The sequence below is a fragment of the Geospiza fortis genome, unplaced genomic scaffold (genome assembly GCF_000277835.1).
Source record: "Geospiza fortis unplaced genomic scaffold, GeoFor_1.0 scaffold590, whole genome shotgun sequence".
NCBI classification, from domain to species: Eukaryota; Metazoa; Chordata; class Aves; order Passeriformes; family Thraupidae; genus Geospiza; species Geospiza fortis.
Genome location: NW_005054402.1, coordinates 780,339 through 807,793, shown reverse-complemented (window position 1 = coordinate 807,793; position 27,455 = coordinate 780,339). Strand labels below are relative to the sequence as shown.

The window sequence follows — 27,455 nt, the reverse complement described above, 5'->3', positions numbered from 1 at the left end:
CCTCTTTTCTTCTAAAAGAAGCTATCCGATAAATTAAAAAAAAAAAAAAAAAAATCAGGAAATGCAGTTTTCTACCTGTCCCCTTCAAAGCTTCCTGCTTTTCCAGATTTCAAGCGTGACCCCTGAAATTCAGTAAATGAACAGAACACTCGGCATAAGGAATGCTTTAACAAAAAAAAAAAAAAAGGAATAAACAGGAAATGCTTTTCCCAACAATAAATCAATAAATTTCCCTTAGTTCTATCTACATTTTGTTAAAGCATTTTATGCATTTTCAATAACAAATTGCAAGTATTTTTGGCAACTTATTTTTTTTTCTTTTTTAATAAAAATCCAGACAGTGTTCTCTGTTTGCAATCAGAACCACACCCTTAGTGCAATATTATATTTATTTCTTACAGTAATTTTGGTTGCCATACAAGAGTATTAAGGATTGGGGAAAAGTGCAAGTTACAGGAGCTTGATTTTTTTTTTTTAATCAGTCGAAATAAGAGGAATTAAAGCACAAAAATTACAGCAACATAGATAACGTGAACACAAGTTGTTACACAAACTATAGCGAGAAACATATTAGTATCTAGAAAAGAAAAGAAAAAATGTAATGGAAAAATTATCAATATTTGTGGCTCATACACATAATCATCGCCAGATCAACTGGGTAATGCTTTCTAAGAACTGAGAGGAAAAGAAAAAAAAATCACTATTTTTTTATTAACTTAAGTACCACAAATAATTAACTTCTTTGTGATATGTAAATTCTGTAAATCAACAGTCACATCTAGTCATTTTATAATATATGAATTAAACTTAAAATGTTCTCAGACACCTAGGGCAAGGAGTCTGTGCAGTTATACACAATTTACATCTTGTAAGATTTTGGTATTGTATACACAAATATTACAGAAACTAGGCATGTAAATGCAATTTATTTAAATTACAGTATATAAACAAAAGTTGATCCTAAAACCCAGAATATCATAGATCTCTAATGACTTTGTTTTTTCACTATCAGAGTAGCATGAAAGAAATGGGTCTTCTCTCCTCCCCCCTGGTGAAAATACTCGGAGGCCACGGCGTTCTCTGTTACTATTGCTTTCTTTTTTGTGTTTCAAACCACCCCTCAGAGCTGGAGACCGAACTCGACTTGGCAGAGGTGCATTCTGGTGGTCCAAGTAGGTCCCCTCAGGTCTCCTTACCTGTTTCCTTCACAGGACACAAGGTGAAAAATAAAACTATTCCCTTACAGCTCTTTCATCTGCTCGTTTTGCACCTGCTCTTGGAGTACCTGAAGAGATGCCCGAGCAGGAGCCACACCTGTGTGAGGAAGGGACGGTCCCACCTGGGAGTTACTGGGTGTGTCAGCCTTGCTCAGGGCAAGTTCAACCAACAGGAAGGTTGTGATCCAAAAAAAGCAGCTTTAAAAGTCAACTTCTACGTGGTTTTTGTTTTTTTTTCTTTTACTACTGTATTTATTTCCTAACGTATTTCTGGCACGTGTTATAGAGGTAATAGCAACTGTACCCAAAGAAACAAACAAAAAAAAATTAAAAAAAAAAAAAAGAGAGAGCATGGCATCAGTGGTTTATTTACTGAATTCTGTCGTATCACCAAATGGAAGACAAAAGATGGCTAAATTACCTTTTCTTTTTTTTTTTTTCTTTTTTTTTTTTTTCACTTCTTAAAGTGTGTGATGGCCTCAAGTTGCCTGCATCGACCTATCTGAGTGGAACTGCCATTTTCTACACCTCCCATGGAAAAACTCAGCACTCCTCAACAGCAAAACAGCCTCAGTGCTTCGTTTTCATGTCAAGGTTCCTTGGAACTCCCCAAATACAAACAGAGCGCAGTAACAGATGTTAAGTCAAAAGATTTGCTGTTCCATAAAGGGGGCAGGAGGCTTAAATAAGTTGATTTTTATGAGTTTCCAATGCGTTGGTAACTGTAACCACTTTTGAAGAAATATTCATCCTCCTCTGTAGAAGTTCTAGCAAAGATAGAAAATATAACACAGCTCTGCTGGTTCAGATGCATCCAAATGAGGTTGATTTTAAAAAGGTCAAGACTTTATAATTATTCCACAGAAATAGTAGTAAACCACAAAAAGTTTTTTTTTCTTTTTTTTTTGTTTTTTTTCTGTTTTTAACTTCCTAGCACTGAAGTGGCACAAAGGCTGCCCAGTAGACCAGCCACTTATTTTCTTAAAATATTGTGCTTATAAACTATCTGTACAACTATTTAAACTTGCAGTAAAGAAAGATATTTAAAATGCTAAACTTTATGTACTCATACTAGGGCTGTTGCAGACCTAATTAGACACTTGTTTGTGAGCAAAAAATAATCACAATAATAAAAAAATTAGAGATAGGCTGGACCATATCAAGGACCATATCAAGGAAAGAAAGTTCAGGTACCTTGCAAAATGCAAGGGAACCTGAAAGTTTGGTAGGGAGGCAGTTTAGCCATCCACACCCAATTTACCCACCTTGAACATCTTGAATATTCTGTCCAGAAAGTCCTACAAAACTCACAGATATTCAGAGGTGTTAATTACAAGGGGGAGTTCAAACATGCAGAGAGAGACTTGTTAACTTGAAAGTTGAAAAAAAGAATAATAATTTTTTTTTTAAACAAAGCCGTGTGAACCAGCCATGGGTGTTTCTCCCCTGCTGACGGAAGTCTCCCGGAAAGTTCTGTCTGCCCCACTCCCAGCCCTGGATTCTGGCAGGGTGCTCCCACCTCTCGTGCCAAGGAATGGGCTGGGGGCCAGTGCCCGGCCCTCTGTCCTTGTCCAGAGCCAGCTCCTGCCAGCAGTGACAAAATGAGAGCCTGGATCCCTCCCCAGCCCTCGCACCCCGAGACACTCGACAGCTCTTTCCATCTTGGCATCACCTCTCTGCCTCCTCTCAAGGATCTGAAGCATTTCCACCCTAACAGGCTGAAATCCCTCTCTCACTTCAGATCCTGGCACATTTCCCATTGACTTCAATGGGAACATTCATCTCTCTTCTCTTTCCTTCTCAGCCTGCTGTTCAAAATACCCAGGCACTTACCACTCACTGAATTAAGCAGCACCTCCCAGGGCTCAGCCTCTCTCAGTGTCTCACTGTCAGATCCCAAAGCTGTGCCCAAAGCTTGTCCTGGCTCGTGGAGTTCACATTTTGACTCAGCATCAGCTGAGCTGGTTGAGAACTTGGGGGGGTCTCAGGTTCAAACTAGCTTCACTTTGCTGTACCTCTAAGTGTGGTCCCTCCTCAGCCTTTACTCAACCTCTGCACCATCCTACGTCAATGGAGCGTGCACTGAACTTGTTCTGCCACCTTGGAAGAGTGCTAAATACCACTGCAGAAATAAAGAAATACTAGGTAAAACAGAGCAAGGTTACCATTGGACTGACCCCAGCAGAACAACCAGCTTCACTGTCAACACATCAGGGAGCTATGTCAGTAAAAAAAGAGCAATATGAACTCCTGTGCCCGCCTCAATATCCCTGCTACTGATAAAACTGGGTTTGAGCAGTAATGGAGCAACCTGTCCTCTTAAAATGAACCAAGGGCTGGGGAAGGCAGCCTGCTTGGAGACTGAATGTCAAGAGGAGAATAAAATAAAATGCAATTTTTTTTTTTTTGTCAGTAAAAGAAACCCTGAAATGTTTGCAATTTTAAAAGAAAATCATCACGTAACGGTCCCAGCCAAGGGCAGTGTCAAGAGTTTTAAAGTTAACAATTGTCTCTCTCTCACATCTCCCCACAGCTTTGAAATAAAATGGCCCCACTTCTTTAGCATCTTTAGGTTTGTGTTTGGGCATGTAGCAGACAGTCTACATCTCCTGAGTACCAGGAATTCATCTGTTTTCCCCCTCCCCCCCAATTTTGCTGGCACTCGCAGACAGACAAGGCATTTGGGGTATGTCAGTACCAGCCCATCTCTAGTTATCAACAGAAGGTTGTGAGGCAAGATAGCTATTCTTATCTGTCCAGCAGCTGCTTCAAAGCTCTTTCTATGTTCATTCTGTGCCCAACTCTAGTCACTCCAAGGTCTATCAGATCTTCCTTCTGTAGATTTGGTAAATGTGTGCCATCTATTTCATTGTCCATAAATGTTTCTTTATGTTCACCTAAGTTTAGACTTTCCAACCAATCTGCCACATCTGGTTTAGTCCACAGGTGGACAGGTTTAGTTGTAAAAGGCTTATTTGAGATTGGCTGTTGTAATATGGAGGGAGAAGGAGACCTGCTGCGCCCTGTGGTCAAGCCAAATAAGTCCCCAGAAGGGGGCTGGCTGGGTAGGCTAAATACATCGGACAGAGTTGGAGAAGGAGATGAGGCTGAAGCAGAAGCAGTCAGAGGAGCAGGCAGGATGTCTTTATTAATCTCTGTTGGTGAAACCACAGGGCTGGGAGCGTGCCTTGCTCCTGAGGTCCTGCTGTCATAGTCTGGGGACCTGCTCTGCAGTGTGATCGGCTGGCTGGCTCCGGGTCGGACAGTGAAAGTGATTGTTGTACTTCGTGTACCTGAGACAGTACTCATGACTTCCGTGCTCCTGCAACGGCAAACAGACAGGCACAGTTAGAGCTGCTGGCCACCAGCATGGCCCCACCAGCACGCGGTCATTACAGCACGGCAGTGCTTGGGGAGTTTCACATTTTCCCAGAAAACCAGCACCAATGGTAAGCCACAGTTAAAGACAAAATATTTGCTTATGAGCAGTCCAGGAAAAAACACCTTCCAGAGCACATTCTCTCCCCTTTTAATACCTGTTCCCAAATTAAATGAGAAGTGCTGAGTGGAACAAGCACAGGAGCACTTTGTACTTTCAGCAAAGCACGACCAGGAGTTGACTTTCCCTTTGCCACATGGAGGGTTGGAATCCTTCAGTTCTGGTTTTACATATAATATAGCCAATAATAGTAGTGGTGGAAAGTTTCAGGAGCATTAGCTTTTGGATCTTTGGGCTTCACTCAGTGAATTTTGCAGAATGTTTGTAGTTCATAGAACAAGCTGCTCTTATTTCCCTTTCTATCCATGCTTTAAACATAAAGCAGCTCTTCTAAGGTGCTTAAAACATCTCAGAATCTTTTCTTCCACAGAGAAGTTATACTCTGGCAGTTTCACCACAAAATTAAGCAGACAAAATTCTTTTTCCTGTGCATGACTGGAGGTGATGTAGCTGGGGTCAAGTTCTGCCTAAAGAAAATGAGTTTCAGATTAGGAATGAAGCAGGCATGAACCTCGCTGAGAGGCTCGCTCTGATGCCCAGCCTGACAGGGTGGGTGAAGGAACACGACCCTCTGCTTCTGCCTGCTGGCTACAGAAGCAAATTTAGAAGGTTTGGGTCTGTTCATGCCATCAAAGGCTTGACCCCACAGCTCTCACTCCCATGGGAAGAGCCTGCTGGTCAGCGTGCACACTTCAGGACACTCCACAGAGCCCCTGGATGCCTGGAGCTCCAGCATTCTTCACTTCAGAAATAACCTGCCAACTGGGAAAACCTTCTAATTTAAAGCACTTGCAGACCAAAGGAAGGGTTTATTTATCCTGGGAGCAATGCCATGGAGTCCAGAGGATGATGTGGCTGATGCTGTACTGAGATTTCCAGTGCAGACCCTGACAGAAGCCCTCTGTTTCTGTTTTTGAGTGCCACACTGGCCCCAGGCCTGGCCTGTCCTGCCTGGGCAGGACTGAGGGTGGCTTGGGTGCATGATGTCAGATGGAAATGCTCCCATTAATCCAGCACAGCATTAATTCTGCACCGCTGTGCAGAAAAGAACTCAAGGAGATGAAGGAAAAACGAGATAATGGCAACATGGGGCAGTGCTAACAAATGGGTTATTAATGCCTTTCTCCCCCACTGCAGCCCTGAGCTGGACACAGCGATTCCCTGGCTGGCTGCTGCCTGTGGAGAGCCCTGAGAGTGTTCCCTGAATCACCCCTGGGGCTTTGGCACTTCACACCAACCCAGAGCCCAGGGAGGTGCAGCTCTGCCACGCCAACATCCCAGCAGGTCCTGTTCAAATAAATCTCCCTGTCATGAGAAGAGCACTGAGAATCACTTTTGGGAGAACCCACATCTAATTCACACCAACATTCCCAGTGATTTCCCACAGGCTGCTCCATGGATTTCAATGGGAACAGGGGATCTCTTTGGAAGATTGGTACTTCACTTAAAACCCAGTAGGAGCAATGCTTCCAGCACTTATGGCTTTCTAACTTAACACAGAAAGGAAACACTTGGCAAGGTTTGGAGTGTTCCCTGTGATGTTTTTGGCGTCTAATGGCTCTCATTGTCTTCCAAGGCTGGAGCTAAGCATTCTTATAAATAAAAAGTCTGTGGCAAGAGACTATTAAATTCTACTAACCAAGGGGAACAAGTTATTTCCACCGCCTTTACCTCAGCAGTAGGAGTCTCACACTCATTACTAAGGCATGATATAATTTAAAACCAAAAAAGTCTTCTTTTAGAAAGGTTGAGATAGTGCTAGCCTAGTGATGGCAAGAATGAGCTTTGTATAAATAGGGAAATGAATCCCTGATCTTTACCTGCAACCACCCTTCTACTTAACTTTCCTGTCTTGCAAATACTAGAAATTAGGGTTTTGAATTTACACCCATTGTGGCAGGATCAAATGGATGATGAAAATACAGCTTCTTTTATTCCAGGTGATGAAAGATAATTTCTACTGCTTGACTGACAGCTCCAGGCTCAGTGCTTTGCAACTCACTTTTGCTGCTTCTCCTTCAGACTGCTCCTCTTAAAGACTCCCTGCCCAGCCTTGTTCAGGACATTAAATAAAGGATGTTAAGACAGAAGAAACAAACCCCCCAAAAGTAAACTCTGTGCTCTCATTTGAAGTATTCCTTGCCTGGTGCTCCCCAGCTTTCTCAGCCACATGGGCAGGAATACCCAGGGTGAGCAAAGCATTCCAGGCATCCTGGTCCTTTGCTTCCAGTCAGCCTGGATCAAAACACTGGCTGCAAGGAGCAGCAGGAGAACTGAGAGCATCTTGCTTTTCCAAGCCAGAGGTTCAGGGCTGATGATTATTAAAACAAAACTCTGAGATAGTGATACGATTTTTTTAGCTGATTGCAGAGGTTTCAACACCAACTCAGTTCAGCCATGAGAGTGCTCAGATCTCACGGCATGGGCACAGCCCTGGTGAAGCTCAGTGAAGTCTGCCAGGCTTTCAGTTCCATGCCTTTCACTCCAAGATTACTTTCCCATGTTCTTTTCCCCCTTTTCCACCTGCCATAGCAACTCCATTCTTTTGTGCTGCACTGTAATTGTAATCCAAGGGAAAAAAACAAACCCAAGGATATTTATGTAACTCCTATGCATCCTAAATTATATTTTATGACATCTCCCACGTGATCTGGGGCGCAGACACATCCTTGAAACCATCATCTGTCTTGCATTTTATGGTTGGTTGGCAGCTTGGTCAATAAGGAGGGAGCAGGTTCCAGCTGGAGAGCAGGCAGGGTTTGTTGTGTTATGGTGTTTCCGGACCTTTAATCATTTTTAATCATAATTTCTTATGCCTTATTTGATCATCTGTTATGCTAAACATGTCAAATCCATATTATACCTGCCAAACCCCAAACTTCATTAAAAAAAAAGGTGAAAAGTCCGATGATTATTTTAAATAAATGTTGCTCTATTAGAATCAGCATATGGTGGTAATTTATAAATATTTGCTGCTGTGAGCCTGCACTGATTGCAATGCCCATTATGTTGCTTCATATTAAAATCAAAATATATAACCTATATGTCACAACCACATGGCCTCCAAGTATAAAAGCCATCAGCACAGCTTGTAGCCAAAAAATTCTTTTAAATTTTAAATTATATTTGCAAGGTTCAAATTTACTGTTAACTTAATATCAGAGGCAAATCAGTGCAGCAGCTCCCATGGAAAAATAAAAACCTCATATTATTCTCAGCTCCTGGGAGCTGTTTTAGCCTAGAACTTTCCAGAAGACTTGCTGGTTCTGATACAGCTTTTCCATTGTATCAAAGGAAAACACCTTAAAAACCAAGAGTGAAGTCGCTGTATAGGGGTGCTGCAAGAAATTAAATTCTTACAGATCTTGGAGGCCGCACAAACCCCAAATTTTGCCTTCGCCTCTTAATTATTTTACTGTGTTGTCAGAGGCAAATTGCATGGCAGGAGAGTAAGGCAAGAATTCTCTGTTTTGGGGGCAGGTGAAGAGCAAGGGCTGACATGATGACTGGCAGGATGCAGAGCTCCTCACAAGGGCGTTATTCTGCGGAGAAGAACTGAGAGCTGCTCCGCGTCTGCTGCCAGTGAGGAACAGTCGGGAAGGTCTGTGGGGGTCTGTCTGTGCAGGAGCAGGAGTTTCCATGTGAAATGTCTGGAAAGCAGCAGGAAGGGGATGGTGCTAGGCCAGGAGGCAGCCTCAGCCTTCTCTGCTTGGATAACTGCAGGGGAAAGGGAAGCTGGAAGGAGAACAGGGGGAATTCCACAGCTTTCAAGGACAAAACAACCACACAGGCTGGACTGTCTTTACTTTTAGCCTCACACAGGTGTGTAAAACTGTATTAATCATCCCTCCCCACCCCTCCACCTCCCAAAATCTGGCAGAATCTGGCCATATCTGAAAAGTCCTGCCCCTGGTTTCGGTGCTCAGACACATTCAGGAATCTGCTTTTATGTGTTCATGTTACCAACACATTTTCTGAGTACTCCTCTGATGAGTGTGGCTTTTATTTCACCTTGAGATGACATCCTACGTCCCATTTTAGGATGGCTACCATTTCTGGATTAGGATGATCTAATCCACACTGCACTGTGAGAAACACAGTCACCACCAAAGTCACTGAAATGCAATAACAATGGGTGAGCATCAAAAAGCAGCAGAATGTACAACACAGAATAGTCCATGCTTTATGGTTGGCACTTACTTCATGGCACTTCAGCATGGCCCTCCTCTGACAACAGCAGTCATGACAGCAAATAAAAATGACAAAATGGAATGACTGAAACACTGCAGAAATCACTGACAAAGCAAGCAATCCTGTGAAATTGGCTGGCAAACAGTTAACGATGTAAAATGAGTCTAATGGGAGAGCAGCAAGTGAAAAATCAAGGTAGTTATTTCATCCTCTGCCAAGCCCAGGCATCCTTTACCATAAACCAAATGTAGGATCACTCCCCGTAAAGGACTCACCACTAAGTTCTGTTCTGCCTTACCTGCTTGTGGAAAAATATAAGGAACTTCTCCAAATACTCATGAAAAAAAACTAATTCATTGATGGCCAAAATCACCGGCCAGTTTCACTTTTAAAACTTGTTATTCCAGCCCAGTGCAGGTTATTCTTCCTAGAGGACCCAATTCCACAGCATCCTCCATAACTCCCACATTTATCATATTTCCCACCACCAGCAGTGATGCCAACGTGCCCCAGAGGTCACAGGATTGTGCAAACCCAGCTGGACAAACACAGAAAAACTGGAAGTGCTTCTCCTTCTGGCCAAGCCATGGATCATTTTGGTGTGGTGCTGGTGGAGAGCAGCAGGAGCTGCTGTTCATTACTCCTTATCAGTGCTCCAGAGGCACGAGGGAGGGAGGATGCTGTGTTCCCTGGGGCTGAGCTGTGTGTCCCTGGCAGCCCCCAGGTTTATCTTGCCTCAGTCACACTGCCTCAGGGCCTGCTCTGAAAGTGAAAGCCCTGCTCTCCTTCTTTCATCATCTGCCCTGCTCTTTCATCAGCTCCTTATAAAAGCCAGGGGCCTCTCAAGTGGATTTATAGCACTGCTGCATTTATTGTGGTTGACATGTCCTGTCCTCCTCGCCTCCAGGAGAACATGGATAAACCAGATTAAAACCTCTGTCACCACAACTGATGGCCATAATCCCTCAAAGTAAATGGTGGCCAAAACTGGGAGTGGGATCTGGAGCTCTCTTCCTGAACTTTGTGATCAAACCCTTTAATTACACTTCAATTAGTACGAAGTAAGCAAGGGCATCCTCTCACTTCTTCCTCTTTTCCCTTCTCCTGCTGGGCTCCTTTTTCCTATCCCACAGGCTGGCCACTACCACTGAGGATGGAGGAGCAGATGGTTTCCAGCCAAGCATTTCCATGCTCTATTTAAAAATCTTGAAGCTCAGTGTCTCCATAAGAACCATGGGAAAACTATAAATACACCATGGAAAATGATTGATAAACCAAGATGCAGAGAATAAAAGCAAGTTTAGGGTGGTTTCAATGTAATAATTCAGAAATGCTGTTCAGGACCATAGAATGATCTCTCCCTAATCCCCATTTATCAAAAACACACAAAGAAGGTGTTTTTATGGGTTACTGCAGCCAGTCATTACCTCACTGTTTGTAGTTTAATTCACCCCTGGGCCACCCTAACAGGGCAATTGCCTTGAGTGAGCCCCAGTTTTGCACCTACTGACTGTGCAAAGAGAACTCCCAGTGGGATTTAGGATTCCAGCCTGGCCTATAATCTCATGTATGGCCCCATAAGCAGATACATATTTTTAATTTCATCAGGCTGCCTGTGCTGCAAACACCGCCCAAGCGAGCCTGTGAATGCTGTTCCTATTTATAACTCTTCCCAATCCTTCTCCTTGGCTGAAGGATAGGAACAGGCCTACTTATTATCACTGCTCTGTTTGCAGAGCTAACAAGTTGTTCTTTAATTTAGCAGAATCCCTGATTTTTCTGAGCCAAAATTCCTTGGTCCCTTTCTAATGCTACCTCACAGGGAAGGGTTGCAAGATCAACAATTGGTTGTCATAAGCTTTAGAGCATTAGGGGAAAAAAATACCAAGGAACTCCAGGAATTTTACCTTTGAAATTTAAACATTAGCTTTTACACTTGAAATTTTCACAAGGTGGAATTCCTTGGTCATAATATTTGACAGCTTTGTAAAAAAATTGTGTCAGTCGTGCAGTCGGGCTAGAAAGGCTGTAATTTATTTAACTTTTAGAGAAATAAAGCTGGAGTAAAAGCAGTGGAAGAAAACCCACGGGGCTTCTGATTCCACAAGTGAACATCTCCACTTCCATCTCTCTGCCTTACCCTGGTTGAGATGAAAAGCTTCTGCCTGCAGCACCTTTTCAAACACACTTCAAGCATCTGTAGATTGCTGGCTCTTTTCTGCTGTCTCCTGGATTATTATTTGCTTAAAAAATAAATCCTTTCCTGGTGGTTTTAGCAGCTCCAATCCAGCTCATAATTAAGAAGCAATCACATCAGTCTGGAAAATGACAGGAAACAAAACCCAGCCCTCTTGTCTCCTGTTCCCATTGGGAATGCTATGGAGGTGTCATTTTCTCCCACAGTCAAAGGACAGCCAGGAGTTTTGCTGCTCTTTGCCACTGCCACCTTATCCCATTTATCCCCCTCATAGCTCTTTGGGCTCAGGTACATCCCAGATCCTCTCTCCAGCTTGCAAAGATGAGTGTTTGTGTTCACTTTTCAGGGAAGAAGCAGGATTTCAGTCCCATTGAAATAATGCTTTGGGTGGGGTTTTCCTCCCTGCAGTTGAGCCTCTGTACTCTGTAATGAAGATGTAGTAATTTGCCAAAGATGAGTTTGAAAAAAAACCTCAAGGATAGAAAAAAAACCAACATAAATTTGTAACACTAAGTCAGCTCTTCCTCTAAAAGGTAACATATGGGGCTACTTCTGCTTACATAACAGTTTGCTTTTCTCTAGTGAAGTGCTATAGTTTTTCAAGTTTTCCTCACCCTTTATACCTTTAAAAATATATTTTCACAGAAAAAAATATTTCTATTTACTTCTACTTTTCATTTTGCTCTCAGCAATGAGAGTACTTTTACATATTTACAGTGCATTGCAGTCGGTAGCCTCAGTTATTTTCTAATAAAATAGGGATGGCTAAAGATCTCCCCTGTAACCTGGAAATACCTTTCAGTTTAAAAATAAAAGCTGATAAATAATGTTATACACATGAAGCTACAGACAACATGTTCATGGGGCTTACAAGAAACATGATCAACACCTAGCAAAAATAATGTGGGATTTTTTCATGTATGAAAGCTTTTCCTGAAGACCCAACTCAATTTCTTCTCCGCTTAGTCAAGTGCCACTGAGAGGAATTCCAGAATTTCTGTGTTTTATTCCCATTTCTCAATTTTAAAAATTGAATTCCCTCACTGTCACCAGTTTGATGACTTCCATCCTGCAGGAAATAATATCTAACTGTGTGATGCTGAGGCTGTGGATCACACTGTTTTCTGAATGAGCAATCTTTGCAATCAGCAGAGACACCCTTCCCTTAAAAACAAATTATCTTCATGCTTGCAAAGTACATCAGCTTTCCAAAGCTGATGCTATTTATTAACCATCAGAATAATTCTAATAAAATTGACTTAGGTGGCACTTTTTTAAAAAAATCTAAGCCAGTATGGTGGTTTTGCAAGAAGAAATACCTCAGTCTCCTAATGAAACATACAAAATTAGCTTTCTCATTTTAATAATTGTGGATTTCAGGATATTATGTCCACAATCCATACAGATGTGGTTTAGTAATAACATGGACAGTGCAAAGTGATTTTAATGAGCAATTCTCTGAAATACTTAAGGATTAAGTAGATTAGGAGAGGTCTCTCAGCATGAATCAAATGAGACCACACAGTGAATGCAAAGCAACCCTTGGCAAAAACACTTTTTACCTGTTTGAAGCCAAAATACCTCATGGGACTGAAGAAAAATTAAATTATCACCCCATTTTAAAAGGGAAGAAACTAAAGAGAAAAAAAAATTAAAGAGAAATCTAAGAAATTCACATCAAAACACCAGAAAGATATGTGCAAACCTTGAAGTTGAAGGCTGAGAAAGCTCCTGTTCTACCATGTAGGCAACACAAATGTTGACAGTGTAAGAAATTCTTGTTTGACACAGATTATTCGTTAAGCAAATAGAGAGTACACTTTTCTTTTATCTATGTGATTTACAGGAGAAGTTAGCAAAGGGATGGCAAAAAAAAAAAAGATCAAGCCTTTTTGGAAAATGATTTGGTTAATTACTTTTACCTTGTACTGAGACTAGCAGTTTTCGTTCCAGTCGGCGACTCCAATCCCTCCCCTGGCTTTGAGGATTTCTCTCTGTTCATTTGCTGGAGTATTGAGTTCAATTCACTAATGACATTAGCCTTGGGGCCTGAGAGAATCGGGCTTTTCACCTCCGGCATGTCCCCCCAAAGCTTGGATGTCCTTTGGGGGACAGCTTTCGCCAGGTTGGGCTGGGCACTGATGGGAGGCGGGGGCGGAGCGGGAGGAGGGATCACAAAGCTGTCTACAGTTTCCTCGATCAGCGCATCCTTGTAAAGTGCATTGCTTTTGTTGATTATGGGCTTCATTTTTGGCTTAGGAGGTACTGGGGGTTTGTCCACCAGAAATGTTTGCCCATCTGCATAGACTGTACAAGTATCCACGTTCTCCCCCCCTTCCGAGGATAAGGTAGAGATGCTGGACACTGTTGAGATAGTGCTGGTTGTCTCTAGGTGATGGTCACTGCTGCTCCGACTGTCGACCTCCTCGATCCCGGAGTCGGCGACGTTGTCGAAGCTGTCGGGGGGTGGCAGGAAGGATGCAGGCAAACAGTTTGAGAGACCCGCTTGCTTTTTGCCGTCCAAGGAGTTTGCTGGCTGGCTGGGCGAAGGGGTGCCGTTCTTCCTCTGCACCATCAGGTCTGTCAGCGCCGAGCCGGGCACTGCGCGGTCGTCAGGGATGTCGAAGCTGTTGGCAAACTCCAAGGGAGGGGGCAGCGGCTCAGTGAACAGGAACTCCTCGTCGATGTCCACTGAGGCCAGGGGCGGCGGGGGGATGCGGAAAGGCAGGATGACAGGATCATCCACAGAGCTGGCGGCCACGATGGTTTTGCAGGGAGAAGCTGGGGGCTCGGGCGCGGCAGGGACGCTCAGCTCGCTCTCCGCTTCCTCGCTGCCCTCTGGCCTCTCCGGCGGGGAGTTCTCAGGGCTCGGCTCCATCTCAGCTCCCTTTTCCTCCTCATCCTCGGGCATATCATCTGACTTCACCGTATCCACTGTGTGCACCATCAACAAGCCAGCTGATTTTTGCTGCGAGGTATCCACAATGTTTATCAACATGTTCTTCTTCTCCTCAGCTTTCTTTTCTTTCCCTGCATCCATCTCGTACTTGTTCTCAGTCTCCTGCCGTCTCAACAGGCCGCGGGTATTTTGCCTGGTGACAGTGGCAGTAACAGGAAAAGTCGTTTCCACGTTGGGTCTCAGCTTGGTGTCGATGTAAAGCGGTTTGTTAAGGTCGGTTTTGACTGCGTCCCCTTTGCCTGGAATCTGCTGTGTCTGCTCTTTCATGGCTCTGTCCCTGGCAGAGAGCGCGAGGGCAAGTGGAGAGTTTGGATCCAACAGCTTCCCTGTGACCGGGTGGACGTAGCTATCCGAGCCAGGAGCGCTCGTGGGCTTGGCTGCCACCATACTGTTGTCAGTGCCTTTCGTTTTGGACGGAGCGTTCAATGTCCTTGAGTCGCTCTGGCTGCTGGGCTCACTGCTGTTAAAAAGGTTTTCGGGCTCCCTGGGGGTGGGGATCGGAGATGGCGACATGAGCTGTCTGAAACCATCCTCGCCGCTGAACATCGCCTCCTCGGTGAACTTGGACTGCCTCATCCGTGGTGTCGGTGGGGTCAATCCAACGTCCTCGTCTCCCAGGTCTGTGGAGAGGAAGGCTGGGGAATTGCGCCTCGCCTCCAGCCTCTTTTCCCTGTCCCTCACGGCCCCTGCGATGGCTGCTGCGAATGGGCTGCTGACTCCCAGGCTGTCGTCAGGCCGGAGCTGTCCGGGCTGCTCCGAAGACTGAGGATCGATCTCCATGCTGCTCCCTTGGCTGCTTTTCCCGCTGCTGCTGGTGGATGGCTCTTTGACGATGATGGTTGGGATTGGAATAGAGCAGGTCTTTTCTGGACTGTCCTCCACGTTGGATTGTTTCACCAGCATCCCCTTCCTCCTGGCTGGCTTGGCCGGCACGTAAACGGCTTTGCTGGCGATCTTCCCGACCTCGGAATAGGGGTTTTCCGGCATCTGGCCCCTCTTGCTCCTGAAATTGGCCTGAGCTGCGGCACTCCGGTTGTACAGGTCTTCCGAGTCCAGGGAGTACCGGTCCAGCTCCCGCCGGTAATAGATCCCTTTGTCCCTGATCATCGTCCCCACGCTCTCGGGCCGAACCAAAGAGATTTTTGCACCTGAATTCTGGTTAAATGGAGGTTTGATCGTTCCGTAGCTCCGGGAGGTCAGGGATTTGGGGGAGTTGTACAGAGAGGGGGAAGGTGGTGGTGGTGAGGGAGGTAAGGACTGTGGTGGTGGTGGGATATCTTCAGAGGTGTCAGGCATTGAAAGACTCCTGGTAAACTTCAGCATAGGAGGGGCCAGAAACTGCCGCTCTTACTCCGTTATTCCTGAAAAATCAGAGAGTGCTTTTAAAACACTGCCACATCCACGAGGATCCCCCACGATTTCTCCATCCAACCCAAAATTCCAGGGTGCATTCCCCATGGAATGGGGAGTATGCAAAATTCCAAAAGAGGCCTTTAGGTTGATTCCCACCATAATCATTCTTTCCTGTTGGACATCCCAGGTGCCAGGATTGAAAGGGATATTATGGAATTTTAATTAAACTGATGCATAGGCAAATGTTTGGGGTTTTTGTATCAGCAAGGTGGCTGTAGAAAAGCACATTCTCTTCGACAACTATTGAACAGGGAAGATATTCTGTGCAGAGGAGCTGCTTCTGCCTTGCTCCAGTACTCTACAATGCATATAATAAAACAACTCAGAAACTTAATGAATTTTTAAGATGCAATTGAAATTTAGCGAAGGGACTGTGAAGATCCTATTGGGAAAAAACCCCATCATGTTGCATTTCAAAAGATGACATTATATCATTACAAATATGACTTTTAACATAAATAAACTGGGTAATACTGGGGTAGTTTGGATGCTAATTTTACATCAGCATAATGCATTTCTAAATTGATAAAAGTCACTGCTAAAATTACTAACAAGAACAAAGAAAGCCAAATTTAGTCTGCCCTTTGCTTCTTTGTTGTAAAAACATCTATTGCCATCATTTGAAATGAAAAAAAGGTGGACTTTAGTCCATTTCATCAACAGGATTTCTATGTAAACTACACAGCATTACAATGCTTTCACCTCAAGTAACAAGGGAAAAAAAGGACCATATTTTGCCCTAATGTTTTGCAAAAGACTTATACTGATCTCTTTTTCTTTTGGTTCTTGTTAGAGGGAACATTCTAAAGAAAATAACCAAATATAATTCTGTACTTGCCAAATGTGGAAATCACATCACCTTACACGCAAACTTCTTTTCTCATGAGCTTTGTATAAAGATTAAACAGCCACTCACTGGGGTAAAGAGGTTGGAGAAACACACTTTAGGAAAGAACCAAAGTTACCAGAAGTATGCCACTAATGAACAAAACCATACAAGAGAGGCATTTTACCTATAGATTTTTGTCTTCTCATTGTACCCCGAGGTATACCCAGAAAAGGACCTTGAGGGCTCCCTGGGACAGTGGGTGTCATCACAGCAATACCCTGTCTCTCATACATGGACTACAAAAGAGCAAACAGAAACCCCAACAGCATTAAAGCATGAAAGTCTCTCCCATGTAGAAATAATGCCTCACCCATTACCCCTTTCACTGAGAATTCTTATGGAAAATAATGAATCTGAGGTTATTTCTGGGGAGGAGGTGGAGAGAAAGGGAAGGCTGAGCTTTGTTTAGACACTCATGAAAGGACAGCAGCTGTAGGTGGAGTGTGTTGATATTATTTACAAGGCAACAGCTTAAGGTGGGTAATGGAAAAGTATGTCCAAAATGCAATAAAAACAGTTATTTTTTTTACCTGCAAAGTTTTGTTAGATTAAATTCTGCACTTGAATGATGCAATTTCAGAGTTCTGGCATTTAATTTTTAGTTCATGCTATAGTATTAATGTCAATTATTCCCTTACAAAGCATTGGGCATTATTTAATCAAGGAATTAGATACATTAGTAGGAATAAAGCAGCGCTTTGTGGCTCCCACTCACATTCATATCTGAAGGAAAACATCTACTAGAAGGCCGCTGTTTTATAGTTGCCACTCTGGAGTCCACAGTTGCATTGTCTGCAATTCTTGATGGCTTGGAAACTGGCACTATTTCATCCACCTTATCTGTAATATAAAAGCATTCAGTAAAATAAATATCACCTGTTCAAAGAACTGGAAAAGTTAATTATTGCAAGGTCAAAGGAAGAGATTTACTTTTCAAAAAAATGCAAAGAAAAAGTTTTTTTGGCATTTTAACAAGGCAACGCTTGAGCATCATAAGTCGTGCAAGCCGAGCACTTTTTATTGCTGCTACATAACATGCATGCTTTAGTTTTAAGCCTGCATGCATTTAATGTTTACTTAGTGTGACTCGAAAAACAATCCTCTTCTTCAAACCTTCAAAATGTGAAGGGAGAATATCTATATAGAAATGGAAAGAAGACCTTTAGAAATAGTGAATCCGTAGAGCACTGTTTCAAATAGAGATAAGCAGACTGTACTTCGTCATCAGAATTTCAGTGATATTTTGGACAATAACAAGTACTCCAGAAGTGCTCTTTCATGCCTATGCTCCTTAAATAATAACATCCTGATTTGTTCACACTCTTGGACTTGCAGGCTAGCACTGCTAACTGCATCCTTTGTTTAAATGAAACTTTTATATGCATTTCTGTTGGTTTGTTTTTTTAAAATTTCTTTTAATAACTGGACAGTTTGGGAATGCATTTAGTCATGGTCAGAAACAGACCAAAAATAGGCAAAGTCCAAATCTGAATGAGAACTTCAACATTTGGATTTGGGACTCTGATCTACTGCATGATGTGATGGTAAAATACAGGGATAAGTTTAATCAGGATATTCCAAAGCTGAGTGCTGGTGTTAGCCCCGTCTCCAACTTTGGTCACAAGCAAGGTTCATCAGCATTAAATACAAAATGTTACTCCCTCACATGGAAGACCTTAAAGTGCAGTATAATCCACTAATTATTTCCTGTCAGCTCCTTTTTTTGCCCCTTCTGCTGCTACAAAAGCAAGGCACAGAGAAATTAAATCACTAGCCCAAGCCACCAGGAGAGTTTGAGTTTGGAATCTCTACTAGAATCCAAACTGGAATCACACCAACAGCTTTCCTTGCTACGCCTTCCACTGCATTTGCTTGCCTGTATCATGTTAGTGTCTTTTCCTTTGAAGTTTCACCAAAACCAGGATTAGTTTCATAGCCTGTGGCATTTCCCTGAGTGGAACACCTCAGCCTGGCTCCTAGGCTTCCACAACACGAGTCAGAGCAATGCTACTTTTCAGCAATTAGCTCCATCTCCCAATTAATTGATTATTTGTCAGACAAGGATAGTTACTTCATTAGGATACTGCAGACTTGAAAAATCCCCAGGGTTCTGGTGATCTAGAGCTGGTATTACTACCCCAAGTATTGTATTTAGGGATTTAAATTTTACCTCTCGCTGGAGAGCAGCACACTCAGAGCCCTGGATATTGAAATGGATGGGAATAAGGCAGGAGGAAAAGAGCTTTTGATCCCTCTAAACAGTAGATCTGGCTGATGCAAGGATGATATTTTAAACAGGAGAAGAAGAGAGGGAAGAACCTTTAGACTTCGGGTTAGGAAGAAGGTTGTCCTAGAAGTGGATATTTCAGTGTCACAGAGGGTCAGGGAGCAGGCAGGAAAGGAAAGGCTGAGCAGGACCAGTAAGCTGAACACTGCTGAGTACTGTCTCACAAGAATAGTGTTGCTGTTTCTTTTCAACTGAAGTTAGCCTTCAAGCCTTTTCATTGGTCTGCTTTTTTTTTTTTTTCTTTTTTTTTTTTTTGGTGGGGTTTAAATCATCCAGTGGAAGGAGAAAAGAAAAAAATTCTTAAAATTGTCACATGTATTCAAAAATAAAAACCAAGTTTGTGTCACATTTCATAAGGCTTTTCATAAGGGGATCTATGACCAAGAGCTTCAACTGGGCAGAGATTTCCTCTTAAGGCTCTCCCACCCTTGTTCTCATCCCAGAAGCCAAACAACTAATCTTTGGGATACAGAAAGAAGGAAGCCTTGGAAACTGAAGCACTCAAAATCTGCAAATGAGAAATTGAAATACACCACGTAAGAAGTGATCCCCTTTATTTTGAACAGACACATGTAGCCAGATACCCATTCAGACAACAAAAAGCTACAGGGAAAAAGTGATGAGGCCATGACAGACACTTGGAAAAGCATGAAAATTTTTGTTGGGGATGAAACATACATACCCTCCAACTGCACTGATTTTGCTAGACAATCCTAGAAGTCAGATCCTAATTTTGGATCTGACCAAAATATCAGTTGGTACCCATTCTTAAAACCATGAGGGGAAAAAAAAACTGGGTTTTTTTGTGAGTTTATTGCAGGTTTCTGTCTGTAGAGAGGTTTTCAGTCCTTCTCACCCTATGGCTGCTCCCATTTGCCACATTTAGCCAAAGCACCCAGAAATGGGAGAGGAGGGCAGGTTAAAGCTTGAGCTGCTTTGCAAGGAACTCTTTAGGGCTTGCTCACGTGGCGCTTCCAACGGCAGCACTGCACAGCTCTTTCTCTTGCTCTACTGCATTTGGATTAGAAAGCAAAGGTAGAGTGGAGCTTGTCATTTTGGAGCTACCACAATAAAAAATGTGAGGCCACAGAAGCAGCCAGCACGTGGAGACTGATCCTAAATGGAGGCAGCTACATGGCGGGTCCTGTGGGAAACGTCAAAATCGGAACGCCTGGCCACGACTGCCCCATCCTGCTGGAGTGAAAGCACGACGTGAAACAAAAACATCCTCGCTGCCCTATCAAACATGCTCTTCAGGCCAAGGAAATGGACTGGCTGAACCACAGCTAGCCTCACTCAGACTCACCCCAGAGAAAGAAGATGTGTTGGGCCAAACCTCCACTTGCCTGTGCCTCGAGCTGTTTGTCTCCACAGCACCAGAGTGCAAACCCCTCCTGCATCCGAACCACCGTTCCAAATATACTCCTATTGGAATAATTTGTCAGGCTCACTAATTAGCTCTCCTCCCAGTCTCCTTGTGAGCTCAAATACTCTACAGCATGCACTCCTCATACCAACAAGAGGGGAAGCTCACAAGCTTGTGTTGGAAATTCTCTGAGGATAATTTTACAAATAACCCTGACAAAAGAGAGAGAAAAAAGTCACAAAACAGATGCAAAAATTGGCACCTGCTGTGAGGTGTGCTGACAGAGTGCCCCAAAGAAGCCTGCCTCCAACGGGATTTTTAAAAGGAATGCAGCTGGATGAAGGTCAAAAGGAAGGAATGTGGGAAAACCCTGCACTGGAGGTTGGCCATGCAAGCTGCATTTCCTCCTTGAACTGGTTGTTTAGCAGAGTACAGCCACAAGCACACACGCACACACACTTTTACAGGAGAAGTTTGTGGCTGGCTGGTAGAGTAACAAACTCTGATCTGCTTTGCCCTGAATAACCTCAGCCTCACTGGAAGACAGGGAAGAAGAGTCTACATCTCACTGGCCAAAAAGCATGGCTCGGTTGTAGTCACAGAAGAGGATTTTTAAGCCTATGATTATTCCCTGGCATTTTCCATAGAAACTGCTCTGCACCTTCCCGAGAAGTCGCAACGACCTGTTGAGAGTCAAACACAGGAGCCATGCTACACCTGTGAGAACCTGTCCCCACTGCTCCAGGACTTCCTGGAAGCAGCATCCTTCCAGAGAACTGTCAGGGATACCACATGTAAAAGCCAGTCTGATGCCTCTGCATGCATATAGCAATTTGAGTGCCACTATATTAAATTCCCCCGAGAGAGGCAGCACCAACAGATATAAAGTAATTTATTGCCAAAGTGCGTTTCCATCTGCCCTGTTTGGTTACCAATGGGACCCGTGCCCTGCTCAGGGTGCCAGCCCTCAGGAAATTGGATGGCCTAAAGGCACAGAAGGTAGTTGTGTTTTATCAAGATGCAGGTCTCGTCTCTGATGAAAAGCTCTTGATCACAGACAGAGTAGCACAGTACCCAACAGCATGTCATGACTTTTACATTCTCAAGAGCGCTGGCTGCTAGGCAAGTTGCTTTTTTCTTTTTTTTTTTTTCTTTTTCTTTAATAATTAATATCTGTGATAATTACAGGGGACAGTCTCCTCCTAATAGATTTGTTGCAGTAGATGGCTCTTATCCCCATAGAACACATTGCTTAGTGACTCCTGTTCCGAATACCCAGACTCTCTCAGAGGAAAAAGTATAATGCTGCCCATCAAGCCACCAGATCCATCATCAAATGAACTTTGAAAACGAGAGTCAGGTGCCCAGATAGATCTGGTGGCACATCACTACACAGCCCCCAAAAAGAGAAATATGAGGTATGATCCTGGCAACATTACTTATTGTACGACATAGCCAAGACATGTGGATTAGCTCCACCGAGGGTCTTAGGAAGTGAGCTGGTGAGACCCACAGAGGATAAGAATGGTCATGATCCAGTACAGGCTATACCCCAACACCTCAGGCTGGCATGCCAGAAACACCAGGCAAAGACTGATCGAACACAGTTTGGGAGGCGAGTATTGCCAAGACCTCTATACTTACCACCAAGTCCCGTGTGCTTGCTCAGAGGGGGTGGGATAATGGAGAAAGAAAACTCAAAAAACAGCTGCCTCAAGAAATGACTTGTATTTGTAAGAAAAGCAATGAATGCCTGGCACAGAGTAAAAAAATGCTCGTATGAAGTTAAAGTGAAAGAACAGAGGCAAATGTTCTTCAAATACCAGCAGCACACATCGTTAACAGTGCAAATATAAACTACAAAATGTTAGACTAATCTAGTCAGCCAGAATACAATGTTAGCCAATGTAGGAAATGGTTGAACTCTGCCACCGATGGCCTTATGGCTAAGAATTAAAAGGACAGGCACATTAAAAAAAACCTCTAAAAATCCTATGGAGTGGTTATTTTTTCTTCCCTCCCCCTTTTGCCTGGCGTGGAGGCATGGGCAGCGAGGCCCTCTCGGTTATGGCTCTCTGCAGCCGGCCACTGCGACAAGGCAGGGTGGCCTGCGGCGGGTCGCGAGAGTCGCTCGTCCCTTCGGCCCCTGGTAAGCACACAGTGGAGGATGCCACTGCGTCCTCACCAGTCCATGTCGAGGCACACGTCAACTCGACATGGGGGGTGGCTCTTTGGGAGATGCGCGTTTCGAGGACCTGTGTCCTCGGCTGCTTGAGGAAAGCTAAAATCTCTGACAGGTAGTTATGGATGGCTCTTGTGGAGGTAGCCACAATGCCCAGCTGCAGCTCCATACGGCCCATGGACTGGGACATGAGACCCATGGACTGTGCATGCTCCCTCTTGATATTTTCCAGCAGCTGCACAATCCTACTGTTGGTTTCCATCAACAGCTTCTCTCCCTCTGTTAGCTGGGGCTGCCCTCTCCAACCCCGATCCCTAGGGACAGGCTCAACACCGCAGCGCTCTTCATTCATCTCATCATTTCCCTCCTCCTCAGGAGAGTCACTTTCAAACTGAGGAGTCCTACTGAGTGACTGATCCCCGGGAGACTGTATGTCCATGGTGCACTCTGGAGTCCGCGCCGGTGTTTGAAATCCCTCAAAATCCTCCCCAACGTTGCTGTGCGTTTCAGACGAGGACAGCGGCCACTGCCAGCTCTCTGTGGTCCTGGCTGGCGAGTCTTCGTCAGAGGCAGGCACCGAGGATTCCTGTTCTTCGGCCGGCGTGGACAGCGAGCTCCCTCGGTGATGGCTGGCTTGCCCCGAGGATCCAGGAACCTCCCCATCTTGCTCCCCAGTGACATCTGGCAATCAAATAGAGGAGCAACAACCACTGTATCTGAGGCCAGGCAGATGGAGGTATCTACATGCATTGGACAACACATAGAAATAAGCCAGTTGGGAAGCCAGAGTGTATGTGTTTGGGCAAACGGAAGGGCGGACTAAAGTTTAGTGACTGCATTGGGCACGTGGCAATTGGCGTCATTAAGCACTTTTGGTCTCAGTGCACACTGTCCTGTACCCAGAACACACACAGCACTGCTGCATCCCAAGGCAGGAGCTACCAAATTCCCCTCAGCGTGACTGTGACAGGAAATGTCAGTGAACCTAGCGAGAAGCTCACCTATGCACTGCAGTGGTGTCAGTCAGAAATCCCTGGGACGAGCTCAGGGCCAAGGGTCCAATTGAGCTTCCTGGGGTGCCAGATGTGCTCCACCACTGGCTGAGGGCAGCCCTTTGTTGCTCTGAAGCACTGCTGGCTATCTTCACTTTTGTCCGACGTCTCATGTCACCCCACCCAAAATCTCTCCCAAATAACTGCTGCAGCGCGACGGCGGCCGTCCGTGGGATTATCCCGTGAGCAATGCCCTCCCCAACATTTGCCAGGTTCTCCTTGCTCTCTTCTCCAAACAGTAGGAAATGCTATCTGAGGGCATTGCTCACCGGGATCTCTTTGTCTCCTGCAAATGAACTGAGTTTTGCCCTCCCCTGGCTACCTCTTCCCTTGCCTGAGGGTGCGTGGTGGAAATCTGGGTGCAAGCGCTTCCCCATGGCAACTCTAGAGAAAAATGCTCTTCCAAAGAGCAGGAAAGGCTCAGGCTTTTGCACCCACAAGAATCACCAGCTCACAATGAAGTGTGATCTGCCCAGCTCTGTCCTGCACCTCTCTGCATTACGTGAGGCTGTGGCCAGGACTCTGTACACTTTCTGTTACTTCAGATAAAAAAATGAGTCCACCTCTTTTTTTTTAAATTTTTTTTGAGGGGAGCCAATTTGGTCATGAGAAATCACCATGGGGCAGTGTGGCTGAAGGAGGCAGCACAAAGCCCAAACCCAAAGCCCTGCATTCCCCACGCTCAGGCAAGGGACAGCTGAGAGAAGCACTGCTCTTGGTAGGGTTGTGACCCAACCAGGCTGCTGCTGGTCACACCACAGTGGCCTGAGTGCCAGATCAGTGCCATGCCTACTCTCTGGCATCCCAGCCTTGAAAAAAGCTTTTTAGTTTGTTGTTTTTTTCTTTAAGGATTAATTTCTGTTTTTTGAAATACTGCTCTGCAGACCTCAGTGGAAGCTGTAAGTTTATATCTGCAAGGTGTTGCTGAGGTCATGTTAAACCATACTTTTGGTTCTATTTGTGAATCAGGGCAGGGTTTTGTTTGATTTTTGTTTTTTCAATTATTTTATGTGAAATATAATGAAATGAAAAGCTTTTTCTGACAGACCCAAGGATCCCTCCTCCTATATCTCAGTCCCTGTCTACCACAGTGTGCTACTCATTATTTCTACACCCATGTGCCTGCAATATTATGGTGCTCTAAAAGGGATTCTGTGTGACTTCACTGAATGATGACTTTTAAGTGCTAAAATAATGGATATTATTCGTGCATTTAGCATATTCACTACTTCAAAGTATTCACATTCAAAGTATTCATATTCTCTCTGCGTCTGGCTGGACTGTCCAGTTGCATGTTTTATGGAAAGTGAGGATGAAATTGTATTTGTAAAAAGGCATGAGCTCCTTATGGAAATGAATTCTAGGGACAAACTGTCATGCAATCATTGGCTCTCCCACTCCATGGAGGTTTGAAAGGGACTACATATCAACCTAACTAAGAACTGCTTCTTCCTTGGCAATTCTTCTCCTGCTTTGTCTAATACAGCCATAGCTGCATTCCTTCATTAGCAAAGCTCTCTTAACAACTACAGTGTAGGATCATGAAATGATTTCTCAGCATTTTCCTATTTGAGTACACATGAAAAAAAAAAAAAAGAACAAAAAACAGGGGACCTAATTTTACCACACAAAGCAAACACACACTTCAATTAAAGTCTAAGGAATCAGAGTGAGGTAAGGGATCATAAATACTCATTCTGGTAGAGCCACTGGTCATACTGAATGTCTTGGCATTTCTTTTGACATGTCAACAGAAAATTCCCCATATTTAAAAACCCCATTTAGCTGGCAAGTGTTCTAAACAGAGACCACCTAACAACTGGTAAGTAGTAGAACCAAACTATACTGGAAGTCAAAAACAGAAGCAAAACAAAATAAAAAACCTCCAAACTCCACACTGATTTATGAACACTTCTGTAAATGGTATCACTGTCTAATTTGTTCAGACTCAGGGGGACCAGAACACTTTTGTTATTTGTGCATGTCTACACATTTGCCAGAGGCTTGTAAAGAAAAATTTCTCTGAAAAATCGCAATAATAAATTTTTGCAAAATTCCTTCTGTCCTATGAAATGTTACCACTTGCCATTCTCCCAGTCAGTCTTTTCAGCCTTTCAGAGCTGAAAGAACAGCATCTGGCAATCAGTGACCAATGACACAAATGACAAAAGAGCAAAGGGTCTGTGAAAACCCCTGGGCAGAAGGTTAACTGCGGAAACTCTTGGCGAATACTTCTGAATAATGAATACATGCACAGGCTTTAGGTTAGGTTGGTAAACTTGGCTGGCAGTGAGAAGGAGGAACAACCATCACTGTTATTATTTGTAACAAGGTGCTCAGCATCTCTCAGCAACTCCGGTTTCTGGAAGCTTTGGGAAGCATTGCCATGGGCATGGGGAACCGAGGGTGTGTTACAGGCATGGCCCTCCACAAACTTTCCTTCACTAAGGAGCAATCATGGGAAAATTGCCTGGAGGCCACTGGCTGACACCACCTGGATGAACATGTGAGTCTCTGCCCAAGAAATCCATTCCTTGGTGACCAAAAGTCACCCTGAATTCTGGGTGGATCTTGGTCAGGTTGGTTACACCAGTGCCTAGGCTGGGGCTGTGGGAGAGGTGTGCCAGGCACAGCAGGGGCGCTGCAAAACTGGGTTCAGTCAGAAACCATCCTTATGTTTGAACAGCTGACAGAGTGACCTCAACTAACTGCCTTTAACTCCTTAGAAAAGGGGCCACTTCCAAAAAGAGAAAAAGAGAGAGGCCACCACAACTGTGAAGTCAAAATTGGCCATGGATCAAACCATGCACCAACATGGCTGACCTCACCTGGTTGTTAATTTGCTTTAAAAAAAAAAAAAGAAGTCTCTTTCTTTTCAAGCTTTAAATAGAGTGGGTACAAAGAAGCACAGCTGGCTTCCTTGGGTGTGAAGCAAAGGGAAGAGGTCAGATTCCCTGATCTTTCTAGCAATTTCCACCTGACACACCATTCCTACATGCAGCATTTTCCTCACAGTGATAGATATGACTTACAGGCAAAATAGGTCACTTCTGTCTTTTACAGGTATCTTTATACCAAGTGATAGCAGCCATCAGACCTGCAGCCTCCAAGGTACATGTTCCTAACCTCACGTCCCTTGCTGTGCTGGGGCAGGACTTCCATCTCCATCCTTAATGGTTGAGGATGGGACTCAGGGAGGAGCATGCAAATGTGCTAAAGGGAGCAGAAACATCTGGAAGTCAGTGACCCACTGTACTTCAGCTTTAGTGTTTGATCACTGTGGGTACTATGCAGCTATTTCCAAAAGCTCCCTGGGATTCACAGGTTTCTGAAGGCTGTTTTTTGTTTTACCTCAGTGACTCTGCGGTGTTTAAGGAAAAAAAAAAAGATACCTGCTATTGAGGGGGTCCATGCAATAGGAACTGGTGAGCCTTCACCAAAGTCCTGGCTATCTCCCTTTCTCCCCTGTTGGATAGGTTCTCTGTTTCTGCAGAGGAGCAGAATCTGCCAGACAGATTCTCTGTTCCTGCTGCCTATCCAGGTGATTCTCCTGGGCTTACACAGAGCCTGCTCTGACGTGGTGGACCAGCAGGTGCTACTGGAGGTCACAGGAGAGCTGCTCCAGGTGCGCCTGCAGGGAAGAGCTGTGGTTTGCCCCATCCTGCCCTGAGCATGCTGATCAAAGCCAAGTTTATTCCAGCCTTTAGGTACATGAATATGTCCATTATTTTGGAGCACTGCTATTCCGTGCTATTCCTTGCACAACAACGTTCATCACCACTGAGAGTCCTTTGTGTTGGTCATTAGGCATTTTTAGGATTGTAGCAATTACTGGGTTGAGATACACAGAGAATTACTGAGTGGTTGATTCAGCTGCAGGGGTAGAGGACTGAGACAGAGGCCAAGAACAGAGCAGGGCTTTGGATATACACAAACTTTAGAGACATCAGAAGTATTTCTTTAACTTTTGGTCACTGAAGAACATTTGAGATTTATGCCTGTGTTGTGCCTTACCTGCCACTTGGACTGGCAGCTGATCCCTCCCCTGAGATGTGCTGCTCTTTAAGAAGCCCTCCTTTTGAAATCCCACCATTCCTGTTTCACCTCTGCTACCGGATCGTTGCCTTTTCTTTCCATTATCTTTCCTTTTCAGACTGCCCACCAGCGGAGCTGCACGGGAGGGCTGGGGCAGGCACCGTCTCT

The 27,455-nt window shown here is 44.3% G+C and overlaps 1 protein-coding gene across 1 annotated transcript in view; it reads right to left on the bottom strand.

Moving 5' to 3' along the window:
- Window positions 1–375: 375 nt before the first annotated feature.
- SHANK2 (SH3 and multiple ankyrin repeat domains 2) overlaps window positions 376–27,455 on the bottom strand; it is a 271,596-nt gene continuing 244,516 nt past the window's right edge. The window contains 4 exon segments of the mRNA XM_031061167.1: window positions 376–4,539; window positions 13,027–15,424; window positions 16,490–16,601; window positions 17,081–17,205. Of these exon segments, the coding sequence (XP_030917027.1) occupies window positions 3,966–4,539; window positions 13,027–15,424; window positions 16,490–16,601; window positions 17,081–17,205 (3,209 nt within the window). The 3' untranslated portion in view covers window positions 376–3,965.